This window comes from Salvelinus namaycush, chromosome 29 (genome assembly GCF_016432855.1).
Source record: "Salvelinus namaycush isolate Seneca chromosome 29, SaNama_1.0, whole genome shotgun sequence".
Lineage (NCBI taxonomy): Eukaryota > Metazoa > Chordata > Actinopteri > Salmoniformes > Salmonidae > Salvelinus > Salvelinus namaycush.
In genome coordinates, this window is record NC_052335.1 from 7,754,882 (window position 1) to 7,768,917 (window position 14,036).

Below are 14,036 nucleotides of genomic sequence, written 5' to 3' on the forward strand. Positions count from 1 at the left end.
TAATTATTTTTTTTAGTTCTGAATTCCTTGTGTTATTAGTATTCGGTTGGTGTTGGATGAATAATCACTTTTTATGTGGTTGTTTAACCCCTTAGCAGAGGCAATGTTAAAATACTGCATGTAATTAAATCATAATTTGCAATTTGTTATCTTCTAGAGAATACTCTTTGTCATATCTGTGATAATTCAATCAGAAATAATATAATTTATCCTTTAAAGTGCTGCTCTTTGTTTGCTACAGGAGGAAATTAATTAATTGATATGGCCTTTATCCTATAATTTCTCATTGTTTTATGCAATTGCGACATTGAGTACTTTCCCCATTTTCCATTAATCTAGCGCACTAAGAATTACACAACCATTACACAACAATAACATCTGGGCACTTCCACGCTAACAGAGTGATGCTGAGCAGGGTTGGGCTTATGTTCAAATTGAAGGCAGTCAATTCAGGAAGTAAACAAAAATTTCACTACAATAATCGAAAAAATAACATTTATTTTCAATGACTTTTCCATAAACTGAAAAGTAGAAGCTATTTATTTCAAAAGTTAAAGATTTCAGAATTCTCAATTCAAATTACTTTCCTGAATTGATTGCCTTCAATTCTAATTGAGCCCAACCCTGATGCTGAGACTCAGATGTTTTACTTTAAAATGTATTTGCTAATTATGCTAAGTACATGGTGCTTAATTAACTAATCTGGCTGAATTAGGATCAGTGTGATGCGCTGTGTGAGTGTGTGTGTGTGTGTGTGTGTGTGTGTGTGTGTGTGTGTGTGTGTGTGTGTGTGTGTGTGTGTGTGTGTGTGTGTGTGTGTGTGTGTGTCAGGCAGTGTGAGCTGGGCTGATACAGAGACTGAGGTGCAAACAGCTGCAGGCTGTGGAGATAGGGCTAAGGCTAAGCAGCGTGGGCCAATGGGGAAATTAGACACAGCAAAAATATGAACCAAGTCACAATTATGGCATCACATTAAAACGAGCGACTCGGGTTCACTCAGCCTGATAATCTCAAGGGATTGCTGTTGGATACAGACTAATTTGCTCCAATCTCCAGTGGTCTGACCTGGTGCATGTGTGTTGTTGAGTGATTTTAGGTACTTAGGCAGAGCAGAAGTGATGGATTGCATTGTTGTTTGCAATGTAGTAGCCAGCTACGGGGAGGTAGGCTACTCCCTAGTGTATGCAGGCCTAAACTCTACCAATGTATCAAACCTGTTGGGTTAAAAATAAGACAATCATCGAAGCTATCCAAGAATATGCTTTGGTCCATTGATCATCTGTGTTTTATTGTCCCTGGTGCAGTTAAATATAGACGTGGTATATAAATACACACAGTGTTCAACATCATTACGTTGCCCTAAATATCACATAATGTATTGGACTGGGGTGATATTTTAGTTTCACAGGTGTTGTGGACACATTACAGCCATTTTAGCCACAGAGATGTGGAGTAGGTGTGTAAAATAGAATTTGCCACTCTAGAATATTCTCCCTCGTTCAAAGCAGGCCTGATTGATAACACTGCTGATTTCTGTCATTGTTTGTCCAGACTGTCCCAGGTATTTAACCTGGTCTGGTAGAAACGCAACGGAAAGAAAAATATGTGTAATTCATTCTTTGCAGACTTTCCAAAATAGTTCAGCGTCATTCTTTCCATCCAGACATTCGAAAAGAACACCGTGACCGTCCCATACTTTTCCCCCCGCTGACATTCTAAAATAATTATTCTGACATTTTTTTCCAGACAAAATGGGAGCGAAAAACAGCAAGCTGACCCCGGAGGTGATGGAGGATCTGGTGAAGAGCACGGAATTTAATGAGCACGAGCTGAAACAGTGGTACAAAGGCTTCCTGAAAGACTGCCCCAGTGGACGACTCAATCTAGACGAGTTCCAACAACTCTACGTGAAGGTAGCTACAGAACACTGTCACTCTGCCCTCATCTGACTGCACACTATTACCTATAAAGTGCACAACTTTTCACGAGATCCCATCAGGCTCTGGTCAAAGGTAGTGCACTATATAGGGCATAAGGGTGCCATTTGGGATGCACCCTAACACTGTCACTTTGCCAACATCTGCATAGACACAGACACTTTTATCAGCAATGTCTCTATATGGTAGAGTGGAGAAGAGAAGCACAGTGCTACATGGCTTCAATTTCCTCACTAGTCCAAGTCTTCTAAAACCATACAACTCAATACTCTACAGACATTTTAAGAACTAGCAGAAATGCAAATGTCATCGCAGTGGCAGAGCAATCGAACCAACACGATACTATGGCAAGCTCAATGAAAGTACTGTAATGAGTAACAGGAACATTACAGAACGCGATATCATACTCCTCTCCTATTCCCTCAGCTGTATCTGTTATGTTATTCGTTCCCTCTTGTATCTGGGCAGGAAACGGAGCACTTTGATTAAAATCTCCTTTAATATTATTACTCAGGGAAAAGTCTTCAAAAAAGGAAATTAATTCAATTAGAACCCATGAATTATAAATGTTTTAGTTCTAAATACATTAGATAGCTAACATTTCATTAAAACGATGTTCAATCTTTATAATCTTCTATTTAATGAATCGAAAACAAGAACATTAAGGTCTTGTACCCTTAGACCACTTTGTATCCTATGCTGTATGAATATTGACCATATGTACAGTGTCATGTGTACTGGAGGGTAGATTTATGATTAGTGGATATATAACCACTTACATCATTACCTTGGTCAGTCCTCTCAGGAAATGCCACGTAATGAAAGACCATTACATTAGCCATGTTACAGAGTTCTAATGGCACGGCTCGAAATACCAACGCTGCTCAAGATTGTTTCCGGAATGGCAGCCAATTCCCTAGATAGTGCACTACTTTTAACCAGAGCCCTATGGGTCCAGGTCAAAAGTAATGCACTATAAAGGAAATAGGGATGCACCCATAGTTTGCTTTAGTGGAGGCTTTAGAACCCGCTACTATACATAAACACACATTCAAATATACAGTTGAAGTCGGAAGTTTACATACACCTTAGCCAAATACATTTAAACTCAGTTTTTCACAATTCCTGACATTTAATCCTTGTTCAAATTCCCTGTCTTAGGTCAGTTCCCTGTCTTAGGTCAGTTAGGTCAGTTAGGATCCCCACTTTATTTTAAGAATGTGAAATGTCAGAATAATAGTAGAGAGAATGATTTATTTCAGCTTTTATTTCTTTCATCACATTCCCAGTGGGTCAGAAGTTTACATACACTCAATTAGTATTTGGTAGCATTGCCTTTAAATTGTTTAACGTTTCGGGTAGCCTTCCACAAGCTTCCCACAATAAGTTGGGTGAATTTTGGCCCATTCCTCCTGACAAAGCTGGTGTAACTGAGTCGGGTTTGTAGGCCTCCTTGCTCCCACACGCTTTTTCAGTTCTGCCCACAAATGTTCTATAGGATAGAAGTCAGGGCTTTGTGATGGCCACTCCAATACCTTGACTTTGTTGTCCTTCAGCCATTTTTCCACAATTTTGGAAGTATGCTTGTGGCCATTGTCCATTTGGAAGACCCATTTGCGACCAAGCTTTAACTTCCTGACTGATATCTTGAGATGTTACTTCAATATATCCACATAATTTTCCACCCTCATGATGCCATCTATTTTGTGAAGTGCACCAGTCCCTCCTGCAGCAAAGCACCCCCACAACATGATGCTGCCACCCCCGTGATTCACGGTTGGGATGGTGTTCTTCAGCTTGCAAGCCTCCCCCTGTTTCATCCAAACATAACATAAATGGTCATTATGGCCAAAAAGTTATATTTTTGTTTCATCAGACCAGAGGATATTTCTCCAAAAAGTACAATCTTTGTCCCCATGTGCCGTTGCAAACTGTAGTCTGGCTTTTTTATGGCGGTTTTGGAGCAGTGGCTTCTTCCTTGCTGAGCGGCCTTTCAGGGTATGTCGATATAGGACTCGTATTACTGTGGATATAGATACTTTTGTACCTGTTTCCTCCAGCATCTTCACAAGGTCGTTTGTGGTTGTTCTGGGATTGATTTGCACTTTTCGCACCAAAGTACATTCATCTCTAGGAGACAGAACACGTCTCCTTCCTGAGCGGTATGACGGCCGCATGGTCCCATGGTGTTTATACTTGCTATTGTTTGTACAGATGAACATGATACCTTCAGGCGTTTGGAAATTGCTCCCAAGTATGAACCAGACTTGTGGAGATCTACAATTTATTTTCTGAGTTCTTGGCTGATTTCTTTTGATTTTCCCATGAAGTCAAGCAAAGAGGCACTGAGTTTGAAGGTAGGCCTTAAAATACATCCACAAGCACACCTCCAATTATCAAATGATGTCAATTAGCCTATCAGAAGCTTCTAAAGCCATGACATCATTTTCTGGAATTTTTCAACCTGTTTAAAGGCACAGTCAACTTAGTGTATGTAAACTTCTGACCCACTTGAATTGTGATACAGTGAATTATACGTGAAATAATCTGTCTGTAAACAATTGTTGGAAAAATTACTTGTGTCATGCAGAAAGTAGATGTCCTAACCGACTTGCCAAAACTATAGTTTGCTAACAAGAAATTTGTGGAGTGGTTGAAAAACAAGTTAGAATGACTCCAACCTAAGTGGATGTAAACTTCCGACTTCAATTGGAAATGCAGGCGGCCTACATGTACACCCTCTCGTCCCCAATTGGGGTTCTGTGTGACTGGCTGAGAGGCTTTTGTACTCCGACACTTTGGAGAACATTTTACTGTAATACACAGTCAATGCATTGAGTGCACTGTGGGTGAACATTATGTACCATACAGACTACAGAGTGGCGTTCCACAGAGGTTTTAAAGGCTGATGGCTGCTGACATGTTAACCTTTTATTGTGGCATTCTATTTGGTTTCCAGGCAACAGGATATCAGTGATAAGGTTTTAATTTCAATCCAAAGGCTCAGATAGTGAGAAAATGGATGATGTCACATCAGCTGGACAGACTGTTCCTGTTAAAAGGAACGGTGTGTTTGTGCAAATGCGTGGGAGTGCTCACGTGTGTGTGTGTTTGAAGGTATGTTCGATGTGACTTACATACACTCCCCTACGTATATATTTGGACAGATAAGCAAAAACATTTAATTTGGCTCTACACTCTTCCATTTTGGATTTTAGATTGAATGTTTTATATGAGGAGAAAGTACAATGTCACCTTTTGCATACATACAGTGCTTTCAAAAAGTATTCAGACCCCTTGACTTTTTCCATATTTTGTTAGGTTACAGCCTTTTTCTAAAATTAATTAAATCGTTTTTTTTCCTTCATCAATCTACACACAATACCCCATAATGACAAAGCAAAAACTGTTTTCTAGAAATGTTGCTAAATTATAAAGATAAAAAAATGAAATAAAACATTTACATAAGTATGCAGACCCTTTACTCAGTACTTTTTTGAAGCACCTTTGGCAGCGATTACAGTTTCGAGTCCTCTTGGGTATGACGCTACAAGTTTGGCACATCTGTATTTGGGGAGTTTCTCCCATTCTTTTCTGCAGATTCTCTCAGGCTCTGTCAGGTTGGATGGGGAACGTTGCTGCACAGCTATTTTCAGGTTTCTCCAGAGATGTTCGATTGGGTTCAAGTCCGGGCTGAGCCCCTCCTGAGCACTCTGGAGCAGGTTTGCATCAAGGATCTCTCTGTGCTTTGCTCCGTTCATCTTTGCCTTGATCCTGACTAGTCTCCCAGTCCCTGCTTCTGAAAAACATCCCCACAGCATGATGTTGCCACCACCATGCTTCACCGTAAGGATGGTGCCAGGTTTCCTCCAGACGTGACGCTTGGCATTCAGGCCAAAGAGTTCAATCTTGGTTTCATCAGACCAGCAAATCTTGTTTCCCATGGTCTGAGAGTCTTTAGGTGCCTTTTGGCAAACTCATAGCAGGCTGTCATGTGCCTTTTACTGAGGAGTGGATTCTGTCTGTCCACTCTACCATAAAGGCCTGATTGATGGAGTGCTGCAGAGATGGTTGTCCTTCTGGAAGGTTCTCCCATCTCCACAGAGGAACTCTGGAGCTCTGTCAGAGTGACCACAGGGTTCTTGGTCACCTCTCTGACCAAGGCCCTTCTCCCCCGATTGCACAGTTTGGCTGGGTGGCCAGCTTTAGGAAGAATCTTGGTGGTTCCAAATTTAAGATGGATGGAGGCCAATGTGTTCTTCAATGCTGCAGAAATGTTTTTGTGCCCTGCCCCCGATCTGTGCCTCAACACAATCCTGTCTCTGAGCTCTACAGACAATTGCTTTGACCTCATGGCTTGGTATTTGTTCTGACATGCACTGTCAACTGTGGGACCTTATATAGACAGGTGTGTGCCTTTCCAATCATGTCCAATCAATTGAATTTACCACAGGTGGACTCCAATCAAGTTGTAGAAACGTGTCAAGGATGATCAATGGAAACAGGATGCACCTGAGTTCAATTTCGAGTCTCATAGCAAAGGGTCTGAATACTTATATAAATGTGTTTCTATTTTTTGTTTTGAATAAATTTGCTAAATTTTCTAAAAATCGGTTTTTGCTTTGTCATGATGGGGTATTCTGTGTGGATTGCTGAGGAAATTACATTAGATTTTGTCAAAAGTTTATTATTTGGTCCCATATTCCTAGCACACAATGACTACATCTAGCTTGTGACGCAACACACTTGTTGGATGCATTTGTGTTTCGTTTTGGTTGTGTTTCGATTATGTTGTGCCCAATAGAAATGAATGGAAAATAATGTATTGTGTCATTTTGGAGTCACTTTTATTATAATGAATAATATAATATGTTTTTGAACACTTCTACATTAATGTTACAGATGCACAAAGATCATGCCCCCAAAACATTCTAACCTCTCACCATTACCAATAACAAGGGAGGTATTGGCATTTTGTGGTTGGTATGATCTTCGTTCGTCTGTAACTGATTATGCATAAGTATTATCATATGATACGAAAATAGCGGTCTTTGGCCACTCACAACAGCGGTGGGTTTGGCCTTCGAAGGAACAATGCATATGTAGAAAACATCTCATCCCTACTGTAAGATATGGTGTTGGTTCTTTGATGTTATCTGGCTATTCTTCTTCCATTGGTCCTGAAGCCCTTGTTAAGGTCAACAGTTTCATGAACAGCATAAGGCCATTTTAGTCAAAAATATGCTTGCCTCTGCCAGGGGGCTAAAACTTGGCTTCAAGTGAATTTTCCAGCAAGACAATAGCCCCAATCACACATCAAAATCCTCAAAGAAATGGTTAATTGACCTCAAAATCAACATATTGCAATGGCCATCTCAGTCTCCGGACGTGAACCTCATTGAAAACCCGTGGTTTGAATTGAAGAGGGCAGTCCAGAAGCACAGACAAAGGATATCAAGGATCAGGAAATGGGCACAGACTGGTTGAATCAACGTTGAACCAACGTGGAATAGACGTTGAATTGATGTCTGTGCCCAGTGGGAACAGTATAAGATCCCTCCCATGTGTTATATGATCTCATAAAACGTTTTAGTAAAAGGCTCAGTGTTGTTATCCTCACAAGGGGAGGGTGCTGGAGTACTGAAAACAGGGGATCCAATAATAAAGAATTAACTTGTAAAGCAACATCTCTTTCTCTGAGCAATTGTATTAGTATAAAATAATATTTTAAAAATAAACATTTTGAGCATACAATACACCACAGTATTTGTGTTATTTATTTTATACGGTCTTTTTTGCTCATCTTCATCAAGGGATCCAATCATTTTGGACCGCACTGTAGGTATGAAAATAACCTAAAATAAAAAGGTGACATTCTGTTCTGTCGCCTCATGAAATGCTGACGTATAGAGCCAGATGTACACATTTTAGCAGCACCGTCCAACTAAATATGTAGGGGAGTGTATGTTCAGTGATCGTGAGAGAGGGGGGGATGAGAGAACAGTCGGCCATGACATAATGCTTTTGAATGGTTCACAAACCATCCACCTGAGACAACTGTCCAGATGCCATTTCTGTCACCGTGCTAAATACTGAAGTCTCTCGACTTCTATTGTCAACTCTCTAGAGTCCCAGTGTGCTCAAATAGGCTACGTTAAAACTACATTCAATCTTTCTTTTCAATCACTCCTTTTTCATTTCAACTGTATTTGTAGTGGCAATCCTTTTGTAGGAATCAAGGGGAGTAAACCTTTTTTTTGGGGTGAGCGCAATATCAGTGCATGCTGAAGGCATAGCTTTGGTGTTTTTCTTTTTTGCCTCTGTGGTGGTAGATTCTATTTTGATCCTCTCTGTTGTCTCTGATTGCATGCGCAGCTGCGTACCAATGATTTCCAGTAATAGTTTTCCAGACCGAACTCAGAAATCGATCAGCTGTAAAGATTGAGATGCGTCATCGTGAGCACAATGAACTGCTAGCATGTTTGTTTTCAACTTAAGCTAGTGATTTTTCCCACATTTTTTTTATGTTACATCCTTATTCTAAAATTGATTTAATTGTTTTTTCTCACATCAATCTACACACAATACCCCATAATGACAAAACAAAAACAGGTTTTTAGATTTTTTAGCAAATGTATTTAAAAAACTACATAAATATCACATTTACATAAGTATTCAGACCCTTTACTCACCTTTGGCAGCGAGTACAGCCTCAAATCTTCTTGGGTATGATGCTACAAGCTTGGCACACTTGTATTTGGGGAGTTTCTCCCATTCTTCTCTGCAGATCCTCTCAAGCTCTGTCAGGTTTATGTGGAGCGTCGCTGCACAGCTATTTTCAGGTCTCGCCTGAGATGTTCGATGAGGTTCAAGTGCGGGCTCTGACTGGCCCACTCAAGGACATTCAAAAGACTTGTCCCGAAGCCATTTCTGTGTTGTCTTGGCTGTGTACTTAGGGTCGTTGTCCTGTTGTAAGGTGAACCTTCGCCCCAGCCTGATGTCCTTAGAGCTCTGGAGCAGGTTTTCATCAAGGATCTCTCTGTACTTTCCTTTGTTCGTCTTTCCCTCAATCCTTCTAGTCTCCCAATCCCTGCCTCTGATATACATCCCCACAGCATGATGCTGCCACCACCATGCTTCACCGTAGGGATGGTGCCAGGTTTCCTCCAGACGTGACGCTTGGCATTCAGGCCAAGTTTCATCAGACCCGAGAATCTTGTTTCTCATGGTCTGATAGTGTTTTAGGTGCATTTTGGCAAACTCCAAGCGGGCTGTCATGTGCCCTTTACTGAGGAGTGGCTTCCGTCTGGTCACTCTACAGTAAAAGCCTTATTGGTGGAGTACTGCAGAGATGGTTGTCCTTCTGGAAGATTCTCCCGAGGAACTCTGGAGCTCTGTCAGATTGAACATCGGGTTCTTGGTCACCTCCCTGACCAAGGCCCTTGTCCCCCGGTTGCTCAGTTTGGCCAGCTCTAGGAAAAGTCTTGGTGGTTCCAAACTTCTTCCATTTAAGAATGATGGAGGCCACTGTGTTCTTGGGGACCTTCAATGCTGCATGTTTTGGTACCCTTCCCAAGATCTGTGCGTCGACACAATCCTGTCTCGGAGCTCTACAGACAATTCCTTCGACCACATGGCTTGGTTTTAGCTCTGACATGCACTGTCAACTGTGGGACCTTATATAGACAGTTGGGTGCCTTTCCAAATCATGTCCAATCAATTGAATTTACCACAGGTGGACTCCAATCAAGTTGTAGAAACATTTCAAGAATGATCAATGGAAACAGGATGCACCTGAGCTCAATTCCGAGTCTCATAGCGAAGGGTCTGATTACTTATGTAAATAAAGTATTTCTGTTTTGTTTATTTTTTTATTTGCAAAAATGTCAAAAAAACGTTTTTTGCTTTGTCATCATAGGGTCATCATAGGATTTTTTTTATTTAATCCATTTTAGAATTAGGCTGTAACGTAACAAAATGTGGAGAAAGAGAAGGGGTCTGAATACTTTTCGAATGCACAGTATTTTAATAGCAATGTTGAATAATACAATATTGGCTGTCAAGCCAATTACAGAATCTTATATTACTGTAGCCTCCTATTTCAATTCTGAAAAGTTTTTGTGATGTAATGACATTTGTTTATGATGATAATTATTAGTTGTTGGCTTAGGTCGCTAGCTAACTACAGTATCTTCAACCTAGCCTACACCCTCGAAAATTATGGGTTGTTTGGATGACCCAACTGCTGGGTTGCAGGCATTGGGTCACTTAGTTGGGTTGTTTCCTTAAAAAGAGCCGGGTAGGGTTGTTGATGCTGGGTTATTGATGTTGGGTTATTAAGATATGACGCAGAGGATCAGATCAGAAAACTGCAGGCGTGGTTTAGTCGGAGCGTGGCTTTCAGATACTTGTTTTTGGCCACAAGAGACAGTAAATGTCATTCCTGTTATTCTGTTCTGTTGTATTGTCATCGCATGTTAAAGATGGAATCCTTATTAATGGCGAAGCTTGCATTTGTTTGCGATATTACAAAAGCTAAAAAGTTACTGCAAACAACAAACACTGTTTTTTTCCCTCTGACATGCTATTCTTTCAGCACAACCGAAAGAATAGCAGAATATGTAATGCATTTTCTTACTACATTGTGTGACGCTCCTCACCAGAGGTTGACCAAGGAGTGAAAATTAATTCCTGTCCCGTCTTGTTCTGTCAAATTTTTCCCGTATTTTCCGACTCACGCAACAGTTTTTTATAACCCCGGATTTATCCTGTCCGATCCTGATAAAAATCACTCCCGTCCCGTGCTAATTTTTACGTGCAGAAATCAGAAATAACTTCCTCCATTAATTGCTAGTCTCTCTGTCCCCCACTCTGCATGAAGAATTGCATTAGTGGAAACCAAGACTATTCTCAGGGCAGGCCTGGTTGTAGCTAGATATATTCAAGTCATATTGTGCATAATTTTAGCATTTTAGCTAAATAAATAGATAAAAGTCACCTTGTCCAAGAGAGATTTACACGGTTATCAAAACGTCACACCAGGGTAAGCCTACACGAAACACAGCCCTTATTTTAAGTGTTTCTAAAAAACGATTGGAACCATTTCCTTGTTTGAATACTAGGTTTTATGGGTATTTTGACTCATACTGCGGTACTCTATCTAGGTTCCGGGGTAATGACAGTGGTGTCAGGTAAGTGACTGGGTTGCCCGTGTGTGTTTGGTCTTGCTGTGACGATGTAGATGTTGCCGGGTCATCAGTGATGAACAGCAGAGTAATGGACTTAATGTATGGTTCCTGCTGAATGCAGCCTTCACACTGTAATTAGCCTAAGGGGAGCATATGCACTGGGGGAGAAGGGGGGAGCAAATGTGCACGTGGTGCTGTATTCTAATGATGAGGATTTTTTTTTTTACACTTATTTTACGAGGTAAGCTGACTGAGAACATATTCTCATTTACAGCAACAACCTGGGGAATAGTTACAGGGGAGATGAATGAGCCAATTTGAACCTTGGGAGGATTAGGTGGCCATGATAGTATGAGGGCCAGATTGGGAAGTTAGCCAGGACACCGGGGTTAGCACCGCTACTCTTATAATAAGTACCATGGGATCTTCAGTGACCACAGAGAGTAAGGACACCCGTTTAACGTCCCATCCGAAAGACAGAACCCATACAGGGCAATGTCCCCAATCACTGCCCTGGGGCACTGGGATGTTATAATTTTTTCAGACCAGAGGAAAGAGTGCCTCCAACACCACTTCCAGCAGCATCTGGTCTCCTATCCAAGGACCAACCAGAACCAACCCTGCTTAGCTTCAGAGGCAAGCCAGCAGTGGGGTGCAGGGTGGTATGCTGCTGGGGAGGAGGAAGATGAGGAGGAGGATTTGGTCAACACTGTCAATCTTTTCAGTATAAAAAGTTTACACATGAGTACATCTGAAACTCGGTACATCACTAGCATACAATACACAGTGCAGTACATCACAATACTGTAACTGAAAAGAGATAAATGGCAATGTGCATTGGTAACCGGCCTTGGTTTCTAATGAAAGACTCGCAGTGACATCACCCGCCACCCCACAGAGCACCATGCAGTAGTCTGCAGGACCTTGGTCTCTCTACACAGCAGGGGATCACGCTGATCGAAACCCAATCCAACTCAGCCTAACACGCATGCACGCACACGCACACAGAGGCACGCACACGCACGCACGCACACACACACACACACACACACACACACACACACACACACACACACGCACACACACACACACACACGCACACACACACACACACTGATGGAAACCCAACCCAGCCCTCACACTGCACAACACCAGGAGACACAGAACAGTAAACTGACCTGGATTGATGGGATGGATAGATAGATTCTGGTTTGGTGCTTCTCACTTCCGTTGCTGTAGGGTGTTTGATGCAGAGGGGGCATGAGTGTGTGTGTGTGTGTGACCCCCCCTCCTCCCAGACATTCGGAGTATTACTGTCACAAGTTTAGAATGAATGACGTTGTCAGTGCTTTTATTTCCACAAATGGAAACAGTCATATGATCAGTGACAGAGAGAGACGAGGCCAGCAGCAATCAATAATATGACAAGCAGCTCTCGCTCAGCCCAATCAAAGCTCTTCTCTGTCCCGGCAACTCAATGGCGGAAAAAGCTTCCCCCTAACGTCAGGACAGCGGAGCCCCTTCCCATCTTCCGAAAATCTTCTGAAACCATACCTCTTCCAAGAGTACAGTATCTTTAAAAAAAAAACACAGCACCCCCGGTCCCCAAAAAATGACCTGCACCTGTCTTTTCCTACTAGCACTGAGGGAAAATGTACTTACTAAGATATGTGGTTATCTCACCTAGATATCTTAACCATAAAAGCCCCAACAGGGGTCAATTTTGACCCCAAGGGTTCTGTGTTAATATGGAGAAATGAAAAATAATCGCTCTTTTGTATACTAGTGGTTTACGACGTAGTTGAAAAATGTGGACATAATAGTAAATGTTGTGATAAAAGCACAAAGGTAGTTGTATGTACACTGAAAAGATATAGATATGGACCCACCCCAGATTTGGCCCCTGGGGGGCGTGTCAGACACTATAACCCCAAAAATAACTGAAAAATGTAAATACATTCCAGTCAATGTCTCCATACCAAGTTGAGAGTCTCACCTTTCAGATACAATTGGAACTGAGTTGATAGCCCGTAGCGTTCCAAAGTTAGAGACAAACAAACGTCTGATGGCACCGGAGCCCATATCGCCTATTACACCCATATCGGTGGCCATCTTACAGTAGGTCCTACCGGTATATCAGATTAGCCCAATGATCAATTTCTCAGCCTCTGAGTATCACAGAAACAGAACACTTTGAATGAATGACAACTTTCATAAGTGGCTATGGATGAAATTAATCAAAATAGCTGTTCAAAACATGAAAAACATACAAAGGGTTCAAATGAATGACCTAGTTGTAAGTCGATCTGGATACGAGTGTCTGCTAAATGAAGAAAATGAAGGAAAAAAATGGAGCGTAGACTCTTAGAAGTGCAATCTGAAATATTTATTGATATTCAATTAATGATGTATACCCATTGATTCTTGTCACGGCTGTTGAAGGAGGAGGACCAAGGTGCAGCGTGGTGAGTGTACATTTTCTTTTATTTAATAAAAATGACGCCGAACAAAACAATAAACACTACAAAAAACAAACCGTGAAGCTCAAAGGCTATGTGCCCTAAACAAAGTCAACTTCCCACAAAGACATGTGGAAAAAAGGGCTACCTAAGTATGGTTCTCAATCAGAGACAACGATAGACAGCTGCCTCTGATTGAGAACCACACCCGGCCAAACACAAAGAAATGGAAAACATAGAAATAAAGAAACTAGAATGCCCACCCTAGTCACAAATATAATATAACATAATACCTAATGAGCTTAGTATAATATAACTGTCTTACCTCTTTATAGCCCAGAATATACAGTGCATTCGGAAAGTATTCAGGCCCCTTCCCTTTTTCCACATTTTATTATGGTATAGCCTTACTCTAAAATGGATTCAATAGTTTTATTCCCTCATCAATCTAC

The 14,036-nt window shown here is 41.3% G+C and overlaps 1 protein-coding gene across 2 annotated transcripts in view; it reads left to right on the forward strand.

The window, feature by feature from the left end:
* The first annotated feature begins 1,751 nt into the window (after positions 1-1,751).
* LOC120024493 (visinin-like protein 1) overlaps positions 1,752-14,036 on the forward strand; it is a 40,904-nt gene continuing 28,619 nt past the window's right edge. For both annotated transcript variants that reach the window (XM_038968751.1, XM_038968752.1), the window contains exon 1: positions 1,752-1,913. In XM_038968751.1, the coding sequence (XP_038824679.1) occupies positions 1,752-1,913 (162 nt within the window). The remainder of the gene's footprint in view (positions 1,914-14,036) is intronic.